At 41.8% G+C, this 24,194-nt stretch overlaps 1 protein-coding gene across 3 annotated transcripts; it reads right to left on the bottom strand.

Annotated features, from left to right (window-relative positions):
• Nucleotides 1–563: 563 nt before the first annotated feature.
• Nucleotides 564–23,992, bottom strand: PGAP3 (post-GPI attachment to proteins phospholipase 3). 3 transcript variants are annotated; one of them, XR_014176801.1, is made up of 8 exons: nucleotides 23,710–23,992; nucleotides 17,804–17,901; nucleotides 16,833–16,985; nucleotides 14,094–14,156; nucleotides 13,932–13,993; nucleotides 12,559–12,695; nucleotides 9,944–10,107; nucleotides 564–7,982 (listed from the first exon to the last, which is right to left on the bottom strand). XR_014176801.1 is itself a non-coding variant. In XM_081971022.1 (8 exons), exons 1-8 carry the CDS (start codon nucleotides 23,897–23,899, stop codon nucleotides 7,919–7,921), a joined length of 972 nt encoding a protein of 323 aa, XP_081827148.1. In that variant the 5' UTR covers nucleotides 23,900–23,992; the 3' UTR covers nucleotides 564–7,918. The 3 variants fall into 3 exon arrangements, 2 of the variants coding, with proteins under 2 accessions (XP_081827148.1, XP_081827149.1); XM_081971022.1 differs by having other exon boundaries at nucleotides 9,944–10,148; XM_081971023.1 differs by having other exon boundaries at nucleotides 9,944–10,148; nucleotides 16,833–16,955.
• Between the last annotated feature and the right edge of the window lie 202 nt (nucleotides 23,993–24,194).

The raw sequence follows: 24,194 nt of genomic DNA, 5'->3' as shown, positions 1-24,194 counted from the left end.
AAAGATTGCAAGATCTAGGAAAATTGCTGGACAAAATAATTAAGCGCATCTATTTCAATAGATGTATAAAATATGACTAAAACTGAATCCAACTCAATAATGAAACAGAAAACTAAATAAATACTACAGCATATGTTATAAAATATATCTGAGCAGACTGGGTAACTTTCATTTAAAAACCAAAATTTTATGGACATCTACTAGGAGGTGCTGCATGCTTATTGAAGTTCTTTTGTTTTCCTCTTCATGCTGACCTTCTTGAAGTAATTAATATGAGAACTGAATGGCTGCCATCTTTGGTGGCTGTTAGAGGGATCTGCTAAACTTTTTTTTTTTTTTTAAGTTGCTTGGAATATAAGTTGAACTCAGCCGTAATACTTTCAGTTTATTTTCTCTTCACTCTATTTTAGTTGCATTATCTGAGGAGTTAGGGTTTGGGTATATTGACAATAAAACACAAATAGCAGGTGTTGTGATTTCAATTATGTTTTAAGTGTCAAAGTTCCAAATAGCATCATCAATCAAATAAGAATCCAAGGCTAGATGTTCTTCAAAGTTCCAATTTATTAGAGAAGCTGTTGGCACATCTGGGAAAACCCGAATCCGAAAGCTTACAGGTTTTCCCCACCCAGTTGAAAGTTCAAGACCCTGCCCCAGCACCCACATGTCCATCACATTGTCCAATCAGTCATTGTCCAGAGGAAGATTTCTCCCAGTCATGTCACTCCAGGTGCAGGGGCAAGTTGACCTTGACTCACTTAGAAAGAATGTTATTTTGACTACATACCATACAATCCCCCTCCCAGTTTCCCACAGTAGAATATGTGGCAGGCTTGAGGCCCACTGCAAAAGATGGCTTCCAAGCCTGACAGGAAGCAGCATCAGCCATGGCCAAGGCATTATGTAAATTCTGCAGATTGCATGGTTCCTTAATTCCCAAAAGTTATTTTCAGTGTAGAAGAGAATATACTAAAAGCAGAGGATACTTAGATACTGTACATGTATTTTCCTTGAAAAACAACAACAACCAGGCTATTGAAATGATTATGTTCAAGGCTCGGTGGCACTGAAGTCATTACAAGTATTTCCACACCTCTTGCTGCTCCCTCCGTGTGAATGTGGTGTGTGTGTGTGTGTGTGTGTTATTACAGCATTTCTGACACAAAGACATTATCACCGAATTAAAAATATCTACCAGCCAAATGTTTCTAAAACTAAAATGTAGTATTTTAAGTAGTTTAATACATTTACCGAATGTTTCACTTGCAAATCCGTGACTGAGTTGTGCCATTTCAGAAAGCAGATAGGAGGAATGTGATGGTTTTACTCATAGGGTGATCACCTCTAAGCACAGCTGGTGGAACAGATCTATCTTCTGCCTACAGGCCACCTTTTTCCTAAATCAAATTCCCTGATTTAGGAAAAAGGCAGCTTGCAGGCAGAAGATCGATCACTGACATGCTTGTTTGTAAGCATTCTCACACGCTGGGAAACTCTGACTTCAGCAGCTGCCCTTTAGCCAAGCCAAGCTTCAAAGACAAGTGGAGATTAAAGGGATAGTAATATGATGGAAGGATTTTTCATGGCAGTTACAAACTGCTAAATAAGGTCATCAAGAGTTTAGCATTTAAACTGAATCATTTTTATTGGAAATTGCACACACATAAAAAAAAAAACCCAGCAGAAATTCAATTACAGCAGGATGTCTCCCTCAGAAGACTCTGTGCAACGTAACCCATTAAGAGGAATGCAGTTGACCATCCAGTATGTTATCTGGGATTTAATAGTTTCTTTCAGTTCAGCTGACTTCCAGCAGAAGTAGCAGTAAAAAAATTACCTAGTGCCTGGGAGATGGATGTAAGTCTGGACAGATGAATGTAGTTTAAACAAAATATATTATATTTTATGCAATATTTTAATAAAATTGCGCTTTTCCTTCTTAACATACATAAAATCTTAGGATAGACAAAATATTTCACAGTTGAAACTCCACCAACCTTACCCTATTTAACAGAAACAAGGGGTTGCCTGCCTAGGAACTTCGTCTAAGCTGTTTGCAAAGGAAAGGCTGGATTTTAACTTAAATCCTGGTATCACATTTATAAGGATATGATTTATGAGGCATCTGGAGTCCCAGAAGAAAGAGTGGTGCTTTTCTATCATTTCCCCACAATTCCAAACAGAATTGGGACCAGTCACAGAAAAAAAAATGTTATTGAATTTCTCTTCTGGAATAGAAAGGGGTAGGGGGACAACAGCGACACTATGAAAAAGTCCCATTATTACAATTTAGCTTGCATTTGAAACACTAGAGCACTTTACTATCTTGGTGAAAACGTATCAGACATCAAAAATTAGCGTGAGCTGGGTCTTCTTTTCACCCAACTCCTTCTCAGCACAGTGGGGAAGAGCATGAGTGGTACTACTCAGAGTAGGATTGAGTTCATGAGAAACCAAGGTTTGCTTTTTTTCTGGGTTCACTTAATAAACTATAATTGGCTTAATTGCACAATGTACTCATGGTTATAAACTGCTGGGCTGAAATATAAAACAGGAGGGCCAAATGAGCTTGATAGGCTAGCAAGGACTTATAGGAATGCACTCACAGCCTTCTGGATAGGAAACTAGGGTTCTTCTTTTACCAGTGTATTTTCCTCACCATCATTTTTCATGATTGATTGATCCCATACATACCACATCTGAAGCTGCTAACTTAGATCTGTTTGCACAAATTACTAGCACATGGTCTACCAAATTAAGTCAACTGCGTTCACACAACGTACTTAGTTGTAATGCTAGCATATTCTAGATATATTTTCACAAACACGAGGACCCTAACAATCATGGGAAGACGGTAGGAAGAAGGCTTTCCTCCCATTGACCATTAGGTCAAGATCTGAATATAGAATAGGGTTGGAAGAGGCCTTGGAAGTCTTCTAGTCCAAACTCCTGTTCAAGCAAATGGACAAATGGTTGTCCACTCTCTTCTTGAAAACCTCCAATGATGGCGCACCCACCGCTTCTGAAGGAAGGAATTTTTTTCCTGTTTACAAAACACCCTTCTCAGCACAGAATCCGGAACAGCTTTAGAACAGAAGGCACACAGCTCCAATTACAATTGTTCCTATGAGATTTTAGTCACAGGAACTGAAAACTGTCCAATAGTACATCTAGCCTGGTAGTGGCTCTGCAACAGACATGTTTCCTATTCCTTTCTATTTTCCGCTTAGGAACTAAAAAGCTCTAGCAGCTGCCTCTCCTAAACAGGAAAGCAGCTCTTGGACTTTCAGCAAAAATGCCACTGATTTCATATATTTAAACACTGGGTGGGCAGTCAGTCAGGATTGCTCTGCATGGTCCCAATTAGAAACTGTTCTTCTGGCTACCAACCTTCAATTTCAATGCTTGCACAAGAGCCCCCCCACCCCCACCCCAAATGCCTTCAGAACCAGCATTTTTAGCTCCCTTTTTTCTTTCATTTATTAGATATCCAAACTGTGGGCGACCTGCAGCCTTCCAGAGACTAGTCAGTTAACATTGATATTTCTGATAGAGGCTGCAGTGAGTTAATATTGAGCAACATGCAGAAGGCTGCGGATTGCCCAGACAAAGCAAAGCAAAGCAAAAAAAAAAAAAAAAAAATGCACGTCACATTTTGTTCTCCTTGGTTAGCCAAATTAAGGTGCAGCCTAATATAGATCCCCAAAGCCAGTAACAGGACATCTCCAGCTGTCCAGGTTCCAAGCTGCCAGCCAAAAGGATTGGCAAAGCTTGTGGAAAGTACCTCTAAAACAGGATGTGGGACATAGTGACTTTTGGAAAATAACAATAGGATTACTATTAATCCAATTCACACATCTAACCTGAAGGTAGAAGTACTATATAAAATTACTCATGCAAAAACAGCCTTACATTTAAAAAGTGGTGTCTGCTGTATCTGGGCAGCAAAAATAAGCATCTCTCACAAATAAGGCTCTCAGGACCTTCGGATAATTCCCCTTGCCTGAATCTTTTCCAGTCAGCTGACTTCAGCAGTGTCTGCAAGACAGCCCAAAAACTTGACCTAATTGCTATGACCATTCAACCAAAGTCCAGCCTCCTTTCAAGTGTGTTATGATGCATGTAAAAAAAAAAGGAGTAAGGCTTCAATTTTATGATTATGGTGGCCATCCTGATCTCAGTGTTGTGACGCAGCACTTTTGAACAGAAATGCTGACTGACAAAAGGCAATCAGGACAATGTCAGATTTCCAAGACTCCTATTTCTGCTTTCACGTGTTTAAGTCCTACACAATGAGCAGCTTCTCTTGCTCCCTATTGTTACCGTATATATACAATGCTGGCTTGCAGAATGCTGCCAGAAGATGGTTCAGTCAACTAAGCTTTCGCCTTTGAAGGACTCTGTACACTCTACTGCAAAATGTGGTACCTGTTTATGATTGAAGAAAGGAAGGTTTCATTTCTAAAGAACAAGAAGGCCAGTGGACTTTAACATTTAAGTCTGAAATCATTCCCAAGCTTGTTTGATTGCTTCCAGAAAAACAACCAAATCTCCAACTGCAGCAAAACATAACAAAGAAAGGCTGTAGAATATTAAAGATAACATCTTCAAGTCAACCTTACCTTTCGGAGAAACTATTTAACATTCCTGGAACTCTGCCAGAAATTGCCAACACCAGAAGCCTAAATTTAAGATCAGCTATTTTTTTCCCAGGTTATCATCATGCAATAATGTAAACCAGCCCAGTTAAAATAATCACCATCCAAATCGTCCAAGATGATCAATATTTGTCTATTTTAATTACTTTAATCTGGTATTCTCACAGAAAAAAATTGTGAAAGCAGCATTGATGCATGAAATTTCATGTGAGAAGGCCAACATCTTGTAAGATAATGATTTTTTGTTGTTGAATCTAGCCATCTGGAACTTCATCTTGATGATCTCTTGTCTTCTATTCCCATTTAGCAACCACAATTGGGCCCAGCCACTCAGGCATTAAGCCAAGCAATCACTAAGTGAAACAACTGTACTTACTTCAGCTTTCCTTTGCTTTAAAACCTGTGAAGGTCATACATACAAGGATTGGTTGTAAAATTATTTCTTCATCACATAGTAATTGTGAACATCTGCTAAATAAGGCAGTCACCAAACAAGGATTTCTTTTGTAAGCAGACAAGCATAAGATAACACTGTTGGTCATGGAGATATCTGAATTTTTGCCAGAGAAAGGCAACCAGGTTTCAGATCAGATATTCTAGATTTCAACTTTCTCCAGACCTAATCAATATTACCTATGACAAGGAACTGTATAGGTGAGCAACTTTTCTGCTCCAATCTTCAGATAACTGAACATAAGTGGAAAAGTTTTAGCCAAACTGAGGTGAATTAAAAGGCTATAATAAAAGGCACTCCTTTTCTCTCCCAGAATTGAAAGTGGGAATGCATATAGTATTAAGGGGGGGGGGGGTGGGTTTAAATCTCCTCCATTGCCAATGTGAACCCTTTTCACATTGAACAGATGCCAAGCACATCCCTCAAGATTGGGGAGTCACTATCAAAAGAATCTCCCCCAAGTCAGGCAGAACAATACAACCAGCAATAAATGGGAAACATGACTATTTCTTAAAAGGGATGAGAATAAGCAAACTGTTGTTCAGGCAAGTCTAGCCACTATTGCCAATTTTCTTGTGCAGTAGCCTGATAACATAAATTAATTAAAGGCTCCCCTGTTTAAAATTACTACATTACAATAAAAACACAGAACCAAAACCTTATGTTTTAAACACCACTTCCAAATCCCAGATGAATTGGCAAGCACTGCCATCTGGTGGCCGAATAGAACCAAAATACCCACATGAACAGTCTCACTCCATTGCACATTTTATTTTGATTTTTCACTAATCATAGGCAATTTCTGAATCTTTTGGTACTCTTCAAGCAAAAGACACTTTGGCCTCAGGTTACTTTTTCTAGTTTTCCCACAGGCAGAAAACTGCTCAAGTGTTTCACAATGAACATGTAATGAGTTCTTTTAAGTGCTGTAAGTGTTGCTGAATTGAATGCCCTGAAAGGCTTCAACAATGAGAAAATTTAATGAGCAACAAAATCCTGAGGTCATCTGTCTCTGCAAACAATCAACATTTCTTGGCATAAATATTCAGGCACTTTGTCATCTTCAGATTCAGACAGACATCCCTTAATTTGAGCCTTCCTACAATTAAAGGAAAGAAAATGGCTGAACACCCAAAGAAACTATAGGAATAACCTCCTTTTAAATACAGATGGATTTGGCTGATCCAAGCAATGGGGTATAGCCATAGAAGCCCCAAAAGAGTAGACAGATAAGACAGCAAACTTCCTCCTGGATTTTGAGTGACAAATGATTCAGGGAACATAGAACAAGATGAAGTTTTGTGGCAAGATGAGGAGGATAAATGCTATTTATTTCCCCTCCAGATCTGTTTTGCATTTCGTTTTGAAATTTCTCAAACAGCTTTTGCAGCTTGCTAGGAATAGTTTGTGCCATTAAAATGTCACAAATTAATTCCAAAAGATTAATTAAAATATTTTTAAATAATTCCCCATGATTTTCCTCCTCCAATTGGAAGCGAATTCTGATGACAGTCCAATAAATCTGGTGGTGGTGGTATTCTCAAGATTTTTGGAGCAACTTAATAATGCAGTACACAATGAGTGATGTGAACGAGCACGTCCAAGGAAGAATATATATATTCACAACCCCTGGTATGCCCAAATATGGGAGGGACCATACTGCTTTCCTTTTCTGTCTTTTGGATCACCCTAGGAGCCATCCAGGCAGAAAAATCAATTTTTTTATGTTGCCTTTGTTACATTTGTGCTGATAAATAAATAAATTCCTGGATGGCTCCTAGAGTGAGCCGAAAGACAGAAAAGGGAAGCAGTATGCTCCCTCCCATATTCGGGCATAACAGGAGTTGTGACACAATACATACCTATTTCCCTGGCTTAGCTGATAGAGGAGGAGAGCCTCTGGCTTAGTGGCTAATACAACTGCCTAATATGTAATACAGCCCAGGTTCAATTCCCAGTAAGGGTATGGCTAGCTGATGAGAACTAAATGCTTGAAATAGATCTATACTAGTCTCCCTTTATTTATTTATCAGCACAAATGCAACATACACGCACATACACACACACACACACACACACACAGAGAGAGAGAGAGAGAGCTTTGGAAAAAGAAGACAGTTGACCCCAGCACCTATTGTTGTTGTTTTTTAAAAAAGTCACTGCAGTATAGAATCCATTTTCTACTTTTCTCATGACTGACAAGAAAGTAGGGAGCATAGCGCTAAACTCCCGATGGCTTGTTGAAAAAACAGGGAGCTTCTCAGTGAAGCAGCATTATAAGATCACTTGTCTGAAAATCTGGACTTTAAGTCAAGAGCAGCATAAAGATGGATTGTGGTTTACCAGACCTGCTGCTGCCCTTTATTTTTCCAAGCGGATTGCAAAGTCCTTTCAATGCAGTCTATTGGACCAGCCAAAACCCACAGAACCGCATTTGTAAAAATGAAAAAAAAAAGAGAAACCGAGTGAAATAAATAAAGCTTTCCCTGCTCTCTTCAGAGAAGCGCAGGAAGAACTGGAGAAGGCAAATGAAAGGACCCAAAATAATCCCAGGGAGACGAGAGGCGTGTCTCGATACATTCAAGCAAAAAAAGGCAATCAGGTTATCACACAATGGCAACAGAATTCTGAAAGGGAAGCTGTTGAGATGTAAAAACAGAAGCAATAGAGAGGAAATTGTCACCAATCTTCAGAGCAAAGTGGGCTTAGAACATCAAACTCCTCAGATGATAGAAATCAAAGCAATCGGGTGTCTTTTATAGATGGCAGCCCATGGCTTTTTCCAAGTTAGTCTCTGCCACAGGTTTTAGTCTATTTTAAGAATCTGAGAGTTGGCCTTCAGGAGATAAAGACTGTCATCGACGAGGAAACTGTAAAGAAAAAAGAAGAAAGTTACTAGGATGAATCAGTAGTAATGGATTAAGGCTAATTTTAAATTCAGCACACAGATGGACACAGATATTTTTTTTTAGACCATAAGCTGCAATCACTGTTCAAAATCATGATAGGAGAAAGTGAAAAAAAAATAAGCAGGGCCTAAATTAGGCTATGTAATAATGATAATTTATCACTAATATTATTTCTCAGTGGTTTAAATGGCCTTTCCTGATGATGATGATTCCCTGAATCAATAAATATGGAAATCTCTCTAGTTCAAACTTTGAAAATCAAAGCTATTCTCAGCAGCCTAGAGGATATATGTATAGTCCTTTTCTTCCAAATACGATTGGGATCGGAATCTCCATTGCAGGGGTGGGCTGATGAAGGGTCTCAGGGGTTCTGGGGAACCTCTAGCTAAGATTCTGTGCAGTTCTGAAAACCTCAAAGTCCCAATCCTGGCTGGCCCCGCCCACTCCTCCCCTCCCAGGAGTCCCCATGCAGCCTGTTTTGGATGTAGGTAAGTGCAGGATGCGCACAGAGGCTTGGGGAGGGTGAAAAACGTGTCTACTGGAAGTTCGGGAAGAGGGCCTCCGGAGCCTGGAAAGGGCAAAAACACGCCCTCCCAGCCACGGGGCATGAGACTGACTAGGCCACGCCTACCATGGCCACGCCCAGCCAGCAACTGGGCAGAGAACCCCTTGCTAAAATTTTTGAAGCCCACCCCTGCTCCACTGCTAAGCAATATGGTTATTAAGTGAGCCACGTCAAATGGTACGACTGTTTTAGCAAATCATCATCTTCATTAAGTGAATTTGGCTTTGCCCATTGACTTTGCTTGTCAGAAGCCCTTGGGAAGGTCACAAGTGGCCATCAAATGATTCCAGGATGCTGCAACCATTGTAAATTCAAGCTGGTCAATTCTCAAATTGTGATCATGTGACTGTGAGGATGCTGCAATAGTCGTAAATGTGGAAACTGGTCATAAGTAACTGCCAAGTAACTGACCAAGTAACTTTGACCAAGTAACTTTTCTCAGCACCGTCATAACTTTGAACAATCATTAAACAAATGGTTGTAAATTAAGAACTACCTGCATAAGCAAGAATCCACAATCGGATGAAAACCAATCCCAATCCACAAAAACATTACTTACCTCCCGAATTTAAAAAACAAAAGAAGAAAAAGGCAGAAAGCAGTAAGAAAACAAGATGGAATCAAATGGAAAAAAATTTAAAAGGCATCTTGAAATCATTCATTTTTTAAAAAACTTTTTTTCTGAAAGTCAGAAAGAAAGGAACCAGTTTGATCTACATTGGGAAGCTGTTCTCAAACTCTGGTAGTGTTGCACAAAGGCAGCCCCTTCCTGCTTCAGCCTCCCAAACCTCTAAAACATATAGAATTAGGTGACTAAGGCAGGTGATCCTGCACATATTCAGGTGCCAAGCTATATACGCTTCTATGTGTTCCCAAAACAAATCAATAACCCACAACAGACATACCAGCTAACATTAGACCCCTCCAGCCACAGCACCATTCTAAATATTGGGGGCCATCAGGCTGATATTTCCTCTCCACTATCTCAGACTGAAATTGTCTACTGAGCAAGAAATAAAGCAAAACTCTGTAGACAATTCAATGGATGTTGAGATTGAGGGTATTAAAAACAAGACCAAGATGCTCTCCCCCATCCAGCCTAGAAATAGGTTACCCAAGAGAGACCAATATTGTCTCTATTCCATACTGGACTTGAAAACCATCTGAAGAAGTCTAGATAATTCACTACGTTTAGACTGCTATCAAGCTGGTCAGCCACCATTATCTTAAATCACCTGATCCCCAAATGTTGGGACATTCTCATATTTTTTGCAATGGGGCTTTCAGAGATCTACCAGCAGAAAGCCCACCCAGAAAGAAAGTATGAAGAAGGAAAAAGCATGCAAAATAGGCTGACCTGTAGAAAAGGATATTGACAGGGATAGTACTGATATGCCAGATGGCATGGGCATCAAAGACCCAAAACAAGGGTGGAAAATCCAGGAGCTCCAGGAGAGCCAAGGCCTGGAGAAGCAGGACAACGGCCACACACTTCCAGACATAGGGCAGGCGTTGCTGGTTCTGCATACACCAACCCAGCCACCAGAAGAGATTGAGAAGGCCTGCAAGGTACAGAACAACACTTTATGTTAATATGCACTTTTACTACTCATTGATCACAGTGGAAAGGAGGAGCTTTTTGTTGCTACGGACACAGGGGTTTCAATATCATCAATAAATGCTGAGTATACATCCCATTTGTCCATAGCAGAAAGGCACAGAGAGGAAGGAAAGGAAAGGGAAAGGGAAAGGGGAAGGGGAAGGGAAGGGAAAGGAAAGTTTGGGAAAAGGCAAGCAGGAGAGAAAAAAGTCTCACAAGGCAGTAAGAACGTTCAACATTTAGAAAAGAAATACTGAAACAAATTAGCTAAAGCTATTATACATAAAGTTATTTGCGGGATCGCATCCTGCCCCATACATCCCTACGACCAATCCGCTCTCACAGAGAGGGACTCCTCCGGGTGCCGTCCACTAAGCAGTGCCAGAGGGCGGCGCCCAGGAGTAGGGCCTTCTCTGTGATGGGCCCAGCCCTCTGGAATGACCTCCCCCACGACATTAGGATTACTACCGACCTCCGCTCCTTCCGTACAAAACTCAAGACCCACCTTTTCCAACTAGCTGGCCTGGCTCAACTATAGTTCTATCTCTAATCCTCCTGGCAATTTTAAACTTTTTACACTTTAAAATTTTAAATTGGGGTATTTTAATTTTTAACTCTATTATTATTGTTGTTTTTGTATTGTAACAATTGTTGTGACTTTATACCTCCTCCGTGTAATGCAGCGGTTCTCAAATAGTGGGGCGCGCCCCCCTGGGGGGGCGCGAGGCTCCGTAAAGGGGGGCGCGAAGGCTCCCTTTCCATCTGGGTGCAACGGCGGCGGCGTGGGCGAGGCAAAATATATCCCGCCTGGAAGTGGCAGCACTTCGGACTGTGGATTTTCATTGGAGCCGCCGGCTGGCGCTGGGCAAGAAGCCTGCTCGGGCGGGGGTGGGAGGGAGGGAAGCATGGCTGTCCCAGGCTTCCCTCTCTTCCCCCTCCCCAGCCCAAGCAGACTTTTTGCACAGCTCCAGCCCGCGGCTCTGATGAGTCTCTGAGCAGTCCCCAGCGCTGCCACTTCAAGCCGGGATATATTCTGCCATGCCCTCGGCGGCGTCTTTATGCAGGTAGCTCGCCTCCCCGCCAGCAGCTCCACCGCCAGCATTCCGTCTGGAAGCGGAAGCGCAACAGCCGCTGTTGGGGAAGGGACAAAGGGGCGGCGGTCGCCCGATCTTGCCACCGCCACCCCTTCGCCCCTGGTAACGGCGACTGTTGTGCTGCTGCTTCCAGCTGGGATGCTGGAGGAGCTGCTGGCAGGGAGGGAGGGAAGAAAGGGAGGAGGGAGTAAGGATAGACAAGCAAGAGGGAAAGAGGAAAGAAGGCAAGCAGGCAGGAAGGAGGCAGAAGGAAGGAGGGAAGAATGGAACTGGAAGGGAGGCAGGAAAGGAGGGAGGGAGAAAGGAAGGATAGGAGGATAGGGAAAGAGGAAAGAAGGCAGGCAGGCAGGGGGAAAGAGGAAGGAGGGAACTGGAAGGGAGGCAGGAAGGAAGGGAAGGAGGAAGGGAGGGTGGAAGGAAGGATAGACAAGCAAGAGGGAAAGAGGAAAGATGGCAAGCAGGCAGGAAGGAGGCAGAAGGAAGGAGGGAAGAATGGAACTGGAAGGGAGGCAGGGAAGGAGGGAGGGAGAAAGGAAGGATAGGAGGATAAGGAAAGAGGAAAGAAGGCAGGCAGGCAGGGGGAAAGAGGAAGGAGGGAACTGGAAGGGAGGCAGGAAGGAAGGGAAGGAGGAAGGGAGGGTGGAAGGAAGGATAGACAAGCAAGAGGGAAAGAGGAAAGACGGCAAGCAGGCAGGAAGGAGGCAGAAGGAAGGAGGGAAGAATGGAACTGGAAGGGAGGCAGGGAAGGAGGGAGGGAGAAAGGAAGGATAGGAGGATAGGGAAAGAGGAAAGAAGGCAGGCAGGCAGGGGGAAAGAGGAAGGAGGGAACTGGAAGGGAGGCAGGAAGGAAGGGAAGGAGGAAGGGAGGGTGGAAGGAAGGATAGACAAGTAAGAGGGAAAGAGGAAAGAAAGCATGTGACTACGGTGGGAGACGAGGAAAGACCGGTGTGCTATGTTATGCAGAGGTGTACTTATAACAATTTTATAGACAAATTATACTATTTACAGACGCGCAGGGGGGGGGCGCAAAATGTTTTCTTCTTCCTAGGGGGGGCATGACAGAAAATAATTGAGAAGCACTGGTGTAATGTAATGTAATGTTTAATCGTGTAACATGTGATTTATTTATTGTACGCCACCCCAAGTACCTTCGTGGAGAGGGAGCGGCTAACAAGTCTAATAAATAATAATAATAATAATAATAATAATAATAATAATAATAATAATAATAATAATAATAATAATAATAAATAAAAATATTGGTTCCTCTGGTCTCACCAATTGCCACATTGGCAGCCATATTGTAGCCATAATCAAAGCGCACAAGGGTCAGATAGGAAACATGGCAGGCCAGGAAAAGGAGCAGGAAACCCCCAAAGGCAGTGGCAAAAGCCGGACGTTTCAGCCCTAGAGTTCTGCAAATAAAAAAGAAACATGAAGTTGAAGATATTTCAAAGAACTGCCTCATTTCATGCAGACAATTTTCTACCCCTAGTTTAGATTAAACAGAAAAAGAAATACTTTTTCTCAATACAGATTACTTACAGCAGGGGTGTCCAAACTTGGGAACTTTAAGACTTGTGGACTTCAACTCCCAGAATTCCCCAGCCAGCTGGCTGGGGAATTCTGGGAGTTGAAGTCCACAAGTCTTAAAGTTCCCAAGTTTGGACACCCCTGACTTACAGCTACAGAAGAAAATCACACATTAATTCAAATAAGAAATTGTATTCTAGCCTTCGACAACTTTCCATCCCCAAGATGCTACCATCCCCACTTTTTCCTTCAGGAAAAGGGTACATCCCCCCCCCCCCAAAAACTAACCCTTCGAAGTTGGCGATTTGAGAGTAACTATTTAGGGAAGACTTTTAGAAAACTGATATAGGAAGTAATTGTGGGGATTAGAAATTGTCATGACTGTAACCATATGTTTTTTTAGGAAAGTCACTGACTATTCCAGCGAGCCTTAGTGCAGATTTATTAAGAAGGTAACTGCCCAGTTAGGGATTTCTGTATTTTGATAATTATTCCTCAAGTACTGAATTGATTGATGAATGTTCTTAGACTGAAGAATACAAGCCGCTCAGAGTCTGGACTGGAATAGGAAACAGATTGCAATAAATAACATGTGGTCAGAGCTTGCTTATTGATTGCATATACTGTAAATATATGGGCTTTCATTTCTTATCATGTGTCACCATTTCCTACAGATTCCATGCTATGGTAATGTATTGTTAAGAGGCTTTCTTGAGCAGATAAATTATGCCTTTCTTTCTCTAAATTCTTTTCTTTTACCCAAACTGACCCCCTTCAAATATTTTGGAGCTTCCTCTTCCAAGAACTCTAGTCAACATAGATGTATATGATTAAGAATATGGGGAGCTGCGCTCCCAACATACCAAAAGGACATGAACTTGAGAAGGATACTCTAGAGAAATAGAAGGGAAATTCAGAAATTCAGAATTGGACATAAGAAAATATATGACCTGCATCAGTTGAACTAATTTTTACATTAATTAATCAAATTCTACACCACTTTCCATGTAATAGGACATCTTAAAATGACAGAGACATTTTAATCAAATAACCGTAATGAAAATGAAGACACCACCACTGAAAGATTAGGTGAACTTTGGTCTTATGTAGCAACTTACCTGACACAACACAAGTACACAGAGTAAAGGATGACAGCTGATGCACAGAAATAGTCCATTTTCTATGAGAGGAGAAATTGAATTAGAGATGCGGGCCAGATCTTGTCCAATGAGCATGCCATCTGAAAAACACCTCTATGATATCACAATACAAAAGCTCACCTCAGTCAGATTTGTTTCTCGGGTATGAAAAACCATGGACCAGAACCAGGCATTTAAAGACACCTGAAGGAAAAGTGCAAGAAAGAATTGGTCTGAGCATAGATTCAATCAACAAAGCTGCAGCTGTGGTACAGAGGAAATGAAGGAAATAGTCCACTCTTTTAAGTGCCTATGTGGCTATCAAATGGTATTTGATTATGTAAGGGGTGTCCAACCTTGGCAACGTTATGGCTTGTGAACTTCAACTCCCAGAATTCGCCAACCAGCACTGACGTCCATAAATCTTAAAAGTTGCCAAGGTTGGACAGCCCTGGATTACATCTACAAACCTGAGTAGATTATTGATTCAAAAATGAAGACAACTGGAAAGGAAACCTCAACCCCCTTTTTCTTTCATGCCTAGAGACTAATGTTCGGAAAGGAGTTTAAAAAACTGAATGTCTTCTTGTCCAAATTTCTTTTTTCTATGTAGCTTGTTGGCTTAGACCAGGGGTGTCCAAACTTGGCAACTTTAAGACTTGTGGACTTCAACTCCCAGAATTCCCCAGCTTAGACAAACTATGCTCTCTGAATCTCAGGTTCTCACACACAATGAAATGATAATAAAACTGTCTGTCAAATATGCTGAATGAAAATAGATACAACTAATTTCAAATGAGGCACAAGGGAAGTCAACTAAAGGCCAAAGATTGATTCCTCTTCTCCTGAGAGCTCTTAGGTCGCTGGGGCTGTGATGCCTCAAACCTCTCAAGAGGTTGGGACAGTGTTTAGGAAAGTCTGAGAGTTATTTACGTGATAAGCCTAAAAAAAGACCTCATATCCTTACTTTATCCCTTCACTTTCTGATTGGTATAGCAGCACAACACTCTGGTATCTGTATATCCAATATGTACATACAAGTTATTTACATTATTTTTCCTTTTCTTTTATGTGCGTATCTATTTTATACACTATGCTATTATTATAATTACATCACTATGTTTTTTACATTTCTGTCACCTCTTAATTTACTTCAACCTTTTTGATCTTTACTTCTATTCTCCAACCAATTATACCATGTGTTCCAAATCAAATAGTATTCTGTTTCTCCTCTTTCTTTTATTTCCATTGTTAGCCTATCCATCTCCGCACATCCTAACACTTTTTAAAAATCTCCATTCCATCAGAGGGCATGCTATTGTTTTTCCAGCTCTGCACAAATGTGATTCGTTCTCTTTCTTACTACTTTCAAATGACATTTCTTAAAATAATTTCCTTTCTTTTAGCTTGTCTATAAACTGTTAAGAAGCCTCCTTTTGCAAATTGCCTGTATTCACACAACACTCTGAAGCATAAGTGCAAAATCTTAAGCACCCCCACCTCCCCATCACAATCTGTTAGATCAATATTCGACCTTTTAGATCTACCTTTTCTCCAGGAAGTAAAAGATCTTCCATGGGGATCTTCTTTGTTTTATTCCCACACCCACCCACCCCAAAACCCAACAAGTTGTGAGAAAGCTTGGACTGGGATTTTGTGAACAGCAAAATATTGCTCCATACATCAGGATGGATTTGAACTCAGGTCTTTTCAGTTATGCTATATTGTTATGTTTAAGTATATTATGGTCATCCTTTCCAACAACTTGACCTCTACACACAGTCTCTATGTAGCATAGCCCTAAAAGTTCTCTAAATTTCTAATAGTCACTCTTTGTGATAAAAAGAAAATAAGTGTGTTGGAAAATAGCATATTTAATTTTAATTACATTGGAATTGAGTCAAATCATATTTCCTGTTTTCATACCTTACTTTTTGGAGTATCCCTTCCAGACTCAACAAGGGACACGTGCAACCATTAGCTCAGAATGTTATAAATGTCTGCACTAAACCATATTTACAGATCATGATGGCAGGACTCAGCAATATTTTAACTCAAACAAGTCACAAGATGGTTTAGGACAGTGACGGCGAACCTATGGCATGCGTGCCACAGGTGGCACACGGAGCCATTTGTCAGGGCACGCGAGGCGCTGCGCGCTGGCCAACTGAGTTCACCTTTTTAAAAGCCATTTTTCGCCCTCCCCAGGCTCCAGAGACTTTATAGGAGCCTGGGGAGGGCGAAAAGAGCCTCCCCCGCCCTCCCAGAGGGCCTCTGGAGGCTTCAGGGACCGTCCGGAGGCTTCCCTGACGTCTTTGGAGCGCTTAAAACCACCCTCCGAGCAAACCAGAAGCCACTTTTGGTTTGCTCGGAGGGTGGTTTTAAGCGTCCCGAAGGCTTCAGGGACCATCCGGAGGCTTCCCTGACGCCTTCGGAGCGCTTAAAACGACCCTCCGAGCAACCTGGAAGTCACTTCCGGTTTGCTCGGAGGATCCTTTTGAGCGTTCCGAAGGTTTTAGGGAAGCCTCTGGACGGTCCCTGAAGCCTCCGGAGGGCCTCCGGGGGGGGCGGGGGAGGCTCTTTTCACCCTCCCCAGGCTCCTATAAAGCCTCTGGAGCCTGGGGAGGGCAAAAAAAGCATGTAAAAATGGGGGGGGTCGCGCGCCGTGCACGCATGCGCACTGGGGGGGTTGTGCATTGCATTATGGGTGCGGCACACCCCCACACGACCCCCCTGCGCTCCCCCCACTTGTGGCACGCGAGCCAAAAAAGGTTCGCCATCGCTGGTTTAGGATGTGATCCCAGCTTGCTTTGTGCAATAATTTTCCTTCACCTGATAAAGAAGATAAGGAAGCTGAGATTCTTGTTAAAAATGACTTACCCAAGAAAAGGCAATGCAGGTATGATACATAGGAGAAGAACGGGGAACAGTGGCTTTATATCTGTTCAGCATCACCAAATTGGCAAGACCATTAAGGAATGAAGCAAAGGCAGAAGCAGGCTCCTGAAAAAACAGGAAACGAGAAAAGGGCCACTACGGGCAAAGCAAGGAGGGGAAGGAGGAAAAGATGATAAAGAGTGTTATCAAATGGAAATGAGATTATCCGCATATTTTCCTATGATTGCTTAAACCAAATCCTAAAGTAGGTGGAAAAGAGAAACTGCAGTTCAGATTTTTTTTCCCCAAATGCCCCAGAAATAACCAAAATCTTTTTGCCTTTTTCTTTTGACCAAGTTCTTCATTTGAAATTGCACAGCTAATTTCTGAAATAAATAAATACTTTGGCTTTAGTTATGGGTGCTGAGTGAGCTGTGTTTGTCTCTTGCTCATCTATTACACTCCAGAGCAAACTAACTGGACAAACTGCAGTAGTAGAAGTTTCCCTTGAAATGCAGTTTCAGGCAGTTATTTGGGAAGGGGAAAAAAAATCTCATTCTTGACCCCAATGGTTTGAAGATTTCTGAAGCTCTGTCTAGGCTGCCAGGTATTCTATGCACATTGTGATTGCCAAGAAATAGTTGCAATTAGCTTAACAGTTTGTCCTTTTTTTCTGGTGCTTAGAGGCTGGAAGTGCGTAAAGGGCTGATACAGACTACAGAAAAATTTGCACAGGCTCACCTTTTTGCTTGTTCTACTTTTTCCTACCAAAAAGGAAACATTTCCCTGCTGTCTGGCATATACAGATTTTGCTTGCTCAAAACCTCAGCGTGAAGGCTTGGATCCCACATAACATAACTAGTAAATGATCTACTGAAAAAATGTCAGCCCAAGTAGGTTAACAGAGTTAAATGGACAAAGAATTGAATCAACCTGTACAGGTTAGCCAATCTGGATTCATAAACAAGGCTTACCTTTCCATGAAACTGAGGCACTTCGGATCCCTCCTGGAGGTAAAGTCCCACAGTCAGCCACATACATTCATATCTGCAATCATCTCTGCAGGTCCATCCTAGAATATAAAAGAGGGTAAACCTAGTAAAATTAAAGTAAATGATACATTTAGATAACACTTGATAACAGTGTATTATTGCAATAATTCTAAAGAAATGATATGAAGACACTCAGATTTGCATAGCGTATTTTATTTCATTAAAAACAATCATTTTTAAGATGTGGGGACTTGCCTCGTTTTGATTTTATATTATTCTTGCCAGGTTTCTGTGGCTGAAACTAACATGTCTCATGCTTTTTGCTTTTATTTTTAAGCTTCCACCACACTTATTGTCAAACGGGTAAGCCCAAAATGTTTGACAACAATGGAAACTTAAATCCAAACACCATTTTAGAATCATGATCTATTTATCTATCTGATATCCAGTATGGATTTCTTAGAAATAAATGCTTATTCAAAAAAAATTGAGTCTATCGAGATATTTAATATTTGGAAAAAAGGCAATATTTTATTGATTGATTAGTGTTATAACTAATAAAAAATAAAACAAAAATAAATACAGGGTATAAGTCCAAGGTAAAATATGAAAAGTACATTTATAAAATACCTGTGTGTTAAATACAAAAAAAAAAAATTCAACATTGAGGTAAATACATTGCCTTTACAGGGTCTTTCGGTCAACTGCCTTGGCAATAAGCTTAGAAGTTTGGGTCATGATGTATAGATTAGAAACCAGGAGGAAATGGGACAATCTACAATTCGGATCCCAATAGGCTCTTCCTTCAAGTACGGATGTTAAGTACCTAAGCATAAGAGGGGCATAGAGTTGACCATCAAACCGAACATGAAAATATCTTCAGTGGCTGGGACACCACATGTACATGTCCTCTCATGTTATGGCAGGTAGTGGAAGTGCCCATATGGACAATGGAATCCAACAACTCAAATCCGGCTCTATTATAGGCCCTTCTAGAGTCAAACACAATGTGGGTCAAACACATTGACTGGTATTTTTCAAACTGAAAAATAATCTTGTTCTTAGCCAACCAACTTAAAGAACTACCGGTATTTGTGGCTCATAACTCCCTATCATTTTGAGTGCTGACATCTAGGACTAAAAATTACAAATTTCCCTTGCTTGGGAGGCAGTTGAGAGTAAATAAAAGGGGGGAAACAAAGGCTTGTGAAAAGTACTTGCATTTTGTACTAATGGGGGATTCCAAATGTTTATCTGAAGTCAGTAATAAACTAGATGAGGAACAACACATTGAAAGTGAATCTAGACCAGATGAAGAAGTTCCTTGTGAGGATCACAATTTGAGAAGTGATAATTCTCCTTGTCCTGAATAGGATTCCCTTTTTCCAAAAGGAGCAAATACAGCTGAGGAATATTTACCTATCTGGGCATCTCTTCAGGCAACTGTCAGGGACAACGTTTAAGGACAAATTATATGATATCCCATCTGAACAAAACTCTGCCACTGTGACAAAAGAGCTGCTGAAACATAAACTTGTATTTTCCTATATAGCAGTGATGGTGAACTGCGCATGTGCGTGCAGCTCCCCCCCCCCCGCAAATGCACGCATGACCCAGATTGTTTTTGAACTTTCGGTTGGCCCGTTGGGGCTGTTTTCCGTCCTCCCCAGGAAAAAAACGCTGGGGAGGACGTCCGGAGCGCCTCGGTCGGGGGAGGAGAGGCCATTTTCATACTCTTCAGGCTTCAGGAAAGGCTCCGGAGGCTGGGGAGGGCGAAAAACTGCCCCAACAAGCCAACCAGAACTTTGGAAAAGATCGGTTTCTGGCTTCCGGGGGGCCAGAGGAGGCAGTTTCTTACCCTCCCCAGACTTCAGGAAAGCCTGCGGAGGCTGGGGAGAGCGAAAAACAGGCCCAAAAGGTGAACCGGAAGTTCCAACCGGAGGTTTGCTCCCGAGTGTCCTGTTGTGGCTGTTTTTCGCCCTCCCCAGCCCCCAGAGGTTTTCCTGAAGCCCGGAGAGGGCGAAAACAACCTTCCCCGACCCTCTGGAAGGGCAAAAATCAGCTGGCCGGCACGTGCATGCGTGCCAGAGCTGATGGCTGGCATGTCAGCAAATATGGCTCCACATGCCACCTGTGGCACGCATGTCATAGGTTCACCATCACTGCTATATAGTATTTCCCTTCTTAAAAAGATTCCTACCGGTAGCTAATAACTCTGTCTAGTTAGATTTCCAAATCACACAGATCCATTTTATTTACTGTTGTTTATTCTCTGATGAATGTGGATTGATTTCTCAAAACGTAGTTAGGTACTGTTTTGCTTTAAATAAAACAGCAATACTTCAACCATCTCAGTTTTATAATTATTAAGTTTTATAATGACCTTTGTTGTCTCAGAATTTGTTTTTAATTTTGAACTGATCAATGGTTGTAATCGAGTTTATTATTACTATTTCATAGCAACCTTGAGAAGTAGATTAAAGCTGAAAATTATTCTGCGAGTTTGATAATAAATAAGGATTTGTAACTTGATCTTCTCAGCTATAGTTCAGCACTCTAAATATTACAATACATTTACTTGGAACAATGTGTGTGTTTTTAAACTGAAATTGCTGAATACATATATACAGGATCCAATTGCATGTAAATCTTTTATACTACTCACAAAGAACTGACTAAAGAACTGTGACTCGTTTCATGTGACACTATAACCTCAAATGAACTTAAAGGTTGACAAAGAGCTAAACTGCATAGATAGGATTCTACAATGAGATATTTTACTACATAAATGTAAACCATAAAGAAACCTGGGAGAAATAAATTCAATCAGGAAAAGCCAACTGGGAGGTTTGTCTACCCAGATAAGCTTTAAAAACATTAAAGCAGGATTACAATACTAACCCAAAGTATACTTAACAATGGTGTCAGGGAAAATTGACCAATGGCTTATTATATTCCCCAGTTGGCTGGTTTAGCTCAAACCATTGTATGGTAAACTAGCTATACTCACTATGCTCATGTAGCACATTCAGCTATAAACTGAAAAACAAAATCTTCAGGGTAAGCTTGACTCCCAGGAAGAGAGAAATTTAAAAAATAGGGGAAATTCTGTTCACTAATATAGAAGTAGTTTGCCATCGTATTCTTTGGGGATTTTTTTCCTGACATCCCCGTTTAGTTTACAGCAGGGACTGTTGTATTCAAACAGTCAGACTGTTGTACACAAACTCAAGACCCGTGGGACGGATCCAGTCTGTGGGATGCTTAGATATGGCCTGCGGGGCTGCCCTGGAAACAGTGAAGGACCAGCCCACAGTGCCTCTGCCAGCAAAACCGGAGCTCCGTTTTCACTGGCAGAGGGTTGGAGGACACCATTGCAGTGAAAAACGGAGCTCGGGAGCCTGTTTTCACTGGCAGAGCGCTCAGGCCACCACAGGAGCCCCTGACACAAGTGATGTCAAGCTGGCCACACCTACCCAGACCCCAGCCACCCAGACCCCCAAGGTCAAACACAACCCTGATGCGGCCCTCAATGAAATTGAGTTTGACACCTCTGGCGTACAGCTTTGGAATTCAATGGAAGTCTCCCATTCTAATACGAGTAGCCTTCAACCATCCGTTTAGAGACCAAAGTTATAATAGCACTGAGAAAAGTAACTTATGGCTGGTCCTGGCACTTATGACTATTGCAGCATTCTCACAGTTATGCGATTAAAATTTCAGCATTTGTCAACCAGCAAGTATTTACATAGTATCTTGGAGACATCTGATCACCATTTTGAACCTTCCTAGCCAGCTTCCAACAAGCAAATCAATGGAGAAAATAGATTTACTTAATGACCATGTGATTCACTTAACAACTGCAGTGATTTCTTTAACAACCACGGCAAAAAAGGTTGTAAAATGAGTCAAGTGAACTCATTTAACAACTGCCTTGCTTTGCAATGAAAATTCTGGTGCCAATTGTGGCCATAAACTGTAAATTACTTGTATTTCTTGTTTGGCAGTTGTTCAGTTGCTTCTGACACATTTTGCTAAAATTGTTGTCAGTAATAACTATTTTGATTTCTTGTAAGCTCCTGCTTGTGCTTTCTATCACTGACAGATGAGGCAGCTAAATGATAGCAGCCTCTTTTTCAATTGATTTTGCCAAGTATCAAAGTCTTTAATAATTCTTATTTTTCATTAGATGTTCAAAATTGAACATCTAATGTTCCTTATTGGAATCTCCAGGAAATAGTTTGATTTTACTTCATCTATGGTACAGGGTATTAACAATAGTATTCTCAAGTACCACAATTCAAAAACATCATTTTTTCATTGTTTGACGTCTAATAATCCAAAATGCACAACATGTTTCAATTGGGACAGCCAAGGCATTGAAAACACATATTTTTGTAGCCAGGGTGCAGTGGTGGGTTGCAAGCGGTACACCCGGGTACAGGCATACTGGATCCTGCCCGGAGCACCAGGTACCATTCCGGTATCATGCTCCGAAGGGCCTACCCGCCCGCCCGAGCTCCTTACCAGTGCTTTAAGCTTTTGGTGCTTCCGCGCACACGCATGGTGGTATGCCACTTGTGCAACACTCCGCCGAGCAGCTGGAGCGCTGCGGAGGCTTGCGAAAGTGTCGCAGGCAAGTATGACACATGTGCATGCCATGCACGTGCGTGTGCGCACCATGCACATCCACATGGGGTGATGCTGGGGCCATTCCAAACGGAATCCGGAACCCAACTTTTTCTCTGCTTATTTGTATTGTGATGGTACTGACAAACGTTTAGTCTCTTTAATACCAAGTGGCAGATCAATTTTTGCACTTTCTTCGGTCTCCTTAAAGAAAAGATTCCTTAAAGCTTATTTCCAGTCATCAAAATGGCATTGATATCAAAGTACCTGAGGTGACTAATTATTCAAGTAATTTTAATTCAGATTCTATTCAAACGTTACTCACAATATATTCTGCATATATTAAACAAATAAGGTAACAGAATATAGGGATGACACATACTATTTCTAATTTTGAAGCATTTAATTGCTCCATATTCCATTATAACAAATGGACTGCCACAGCAATGTTTTTAAGGGTTGTCCACAATTCATTGCAGTCTACCCAGGCCCAATTCAAGTTTATCTTCGCAGCCCTGAAAATCTAGTCAGGTGTTGCCATTGTTGGCATCCCATACAAATTCGTCAATCATATTTTTACCAATCATTGTGAATTTAACAGTTTTCTTATTTGCCTTTAATCAACTTGAAAGTTCTAAACTATTCAAACACCTAAAAATGTATCCACTTCGTTTTTTTTGTAGTTTCACTATTTATTCTTCCAGGCAAGAGAATAAGAGAGATGTGCAAGAGCTCTTCCATGCATACATTATCACAGTTTGCAGACCTAAGTGGATAGATGTTACACCAGAATACATATTGGTTTCATTTGAACAATTAACTTGTCCCTAATTAACTGAATCACAGCCGAATTAACTAAACGGCACGGTGCAGGAGATCCACTGAGTTATAAAATAACCAGGTAGGGTGGATTCCTACAATAAACACTAGGTTAAATATGATAGCCTGATTCCTGGCTCAGCGCATCCCATGAATACTGGCTACTTCTAGGGGATGGTTCTTGTCAATGTGAGAACAGTCAGATACACTCTTCTCCAACATTACTATGGCGACCCAAGGAAGAAGTGACGACGAGAAAGCATCCAAACAGCCTTGGCGACATCATCAAAGGAACAACCTGCCTGCCAAGCCCTGGGCGGGGCCCTTCCTGATGGGCGGGGCTATGCAAAACAGACATTCCGAAACACCCCGCGCTTGATCCCCAGTGTGGGCGTGGCCCTTCTTCAGCGTAGCTAATCTCCGCTGGGGCCGTTCCGTACCTGTGAGGCTCATGTAGAGTGGCTGGCGGGAGCGGAAGTGCCGCAGCCCGGCCTCAGAGCAGTTACGCCTCTCGCAGTGAGCCACGCAATCACGGTAGACGGGCTCTCGGTCCCCCCGCGAGCCTTGGGAGGGCACTGGACCCATTCCCGCCGCTCCCAGGAGAAAGAGCAGCGCGGTCCGACCTGCCATCCCGCCTCCGGGTAGCTCTGAAGCTCCACTTCTGGGTTGCGTCGGAAATAATCGCTATCTTCGCAAGCGAGGGAAACCACAAAGTTGTGGAAACCCGAGCTGCATTCTCAAAGTTTCCGTGAGGGCAAGGGGTTGTGGGTAATGTAGTTTTCCTTTTATCCCCTAGTTCAACGAAGCCCTAAGAAAATTGTGAAAACGTTGAACTGAAAAAGCTGTAACTTGCGTGGAGGAGAGTTTTCTGAAGACTTATTTGGGTCTTATACTTTTTTTTTTCCAAAGCAAAGGTGTTAACTTT

This window comes from Natrix helvetica (genome assembly GCF_964273705.1).
Source record: "Natrix helvetica genome assembly, chromosome: Z".
Classification (NCBI taxonomy): domain Eukaryota; kingdom Metazoa; phylum Chordata; class Lepidosauria; order Squamata; family Natricidae; genus Natrix; species Natrix helvetica.
This window is presented reverse-complemented; position numbering and strand designations above follow the sequence as displayed.

Coding starts and splice junctions, on each gene's coding strand:
- PGAP3 (XM_081971022.1), bottom strand. CDS start 23,899: ATGGCAGGTCGGACCGCGCTGCTCTTTCTCCTGGGAGCGGCGGGAATG. Junction 16,986..17,803: donor TGCCTCAGTTTCATGGAAAG/GTAAGCCTTGTT, acceptor CTTTGCCCGTAG/TGGCCCTTTTCTCGTTTCCT. Junction 7,983..9,943: donor GTCAATATCCTTTTCTACAG/GTCAGCCTATTT, acceptor TTTTCTTTACAG/TTTCCTCGTCGATGACAGTC.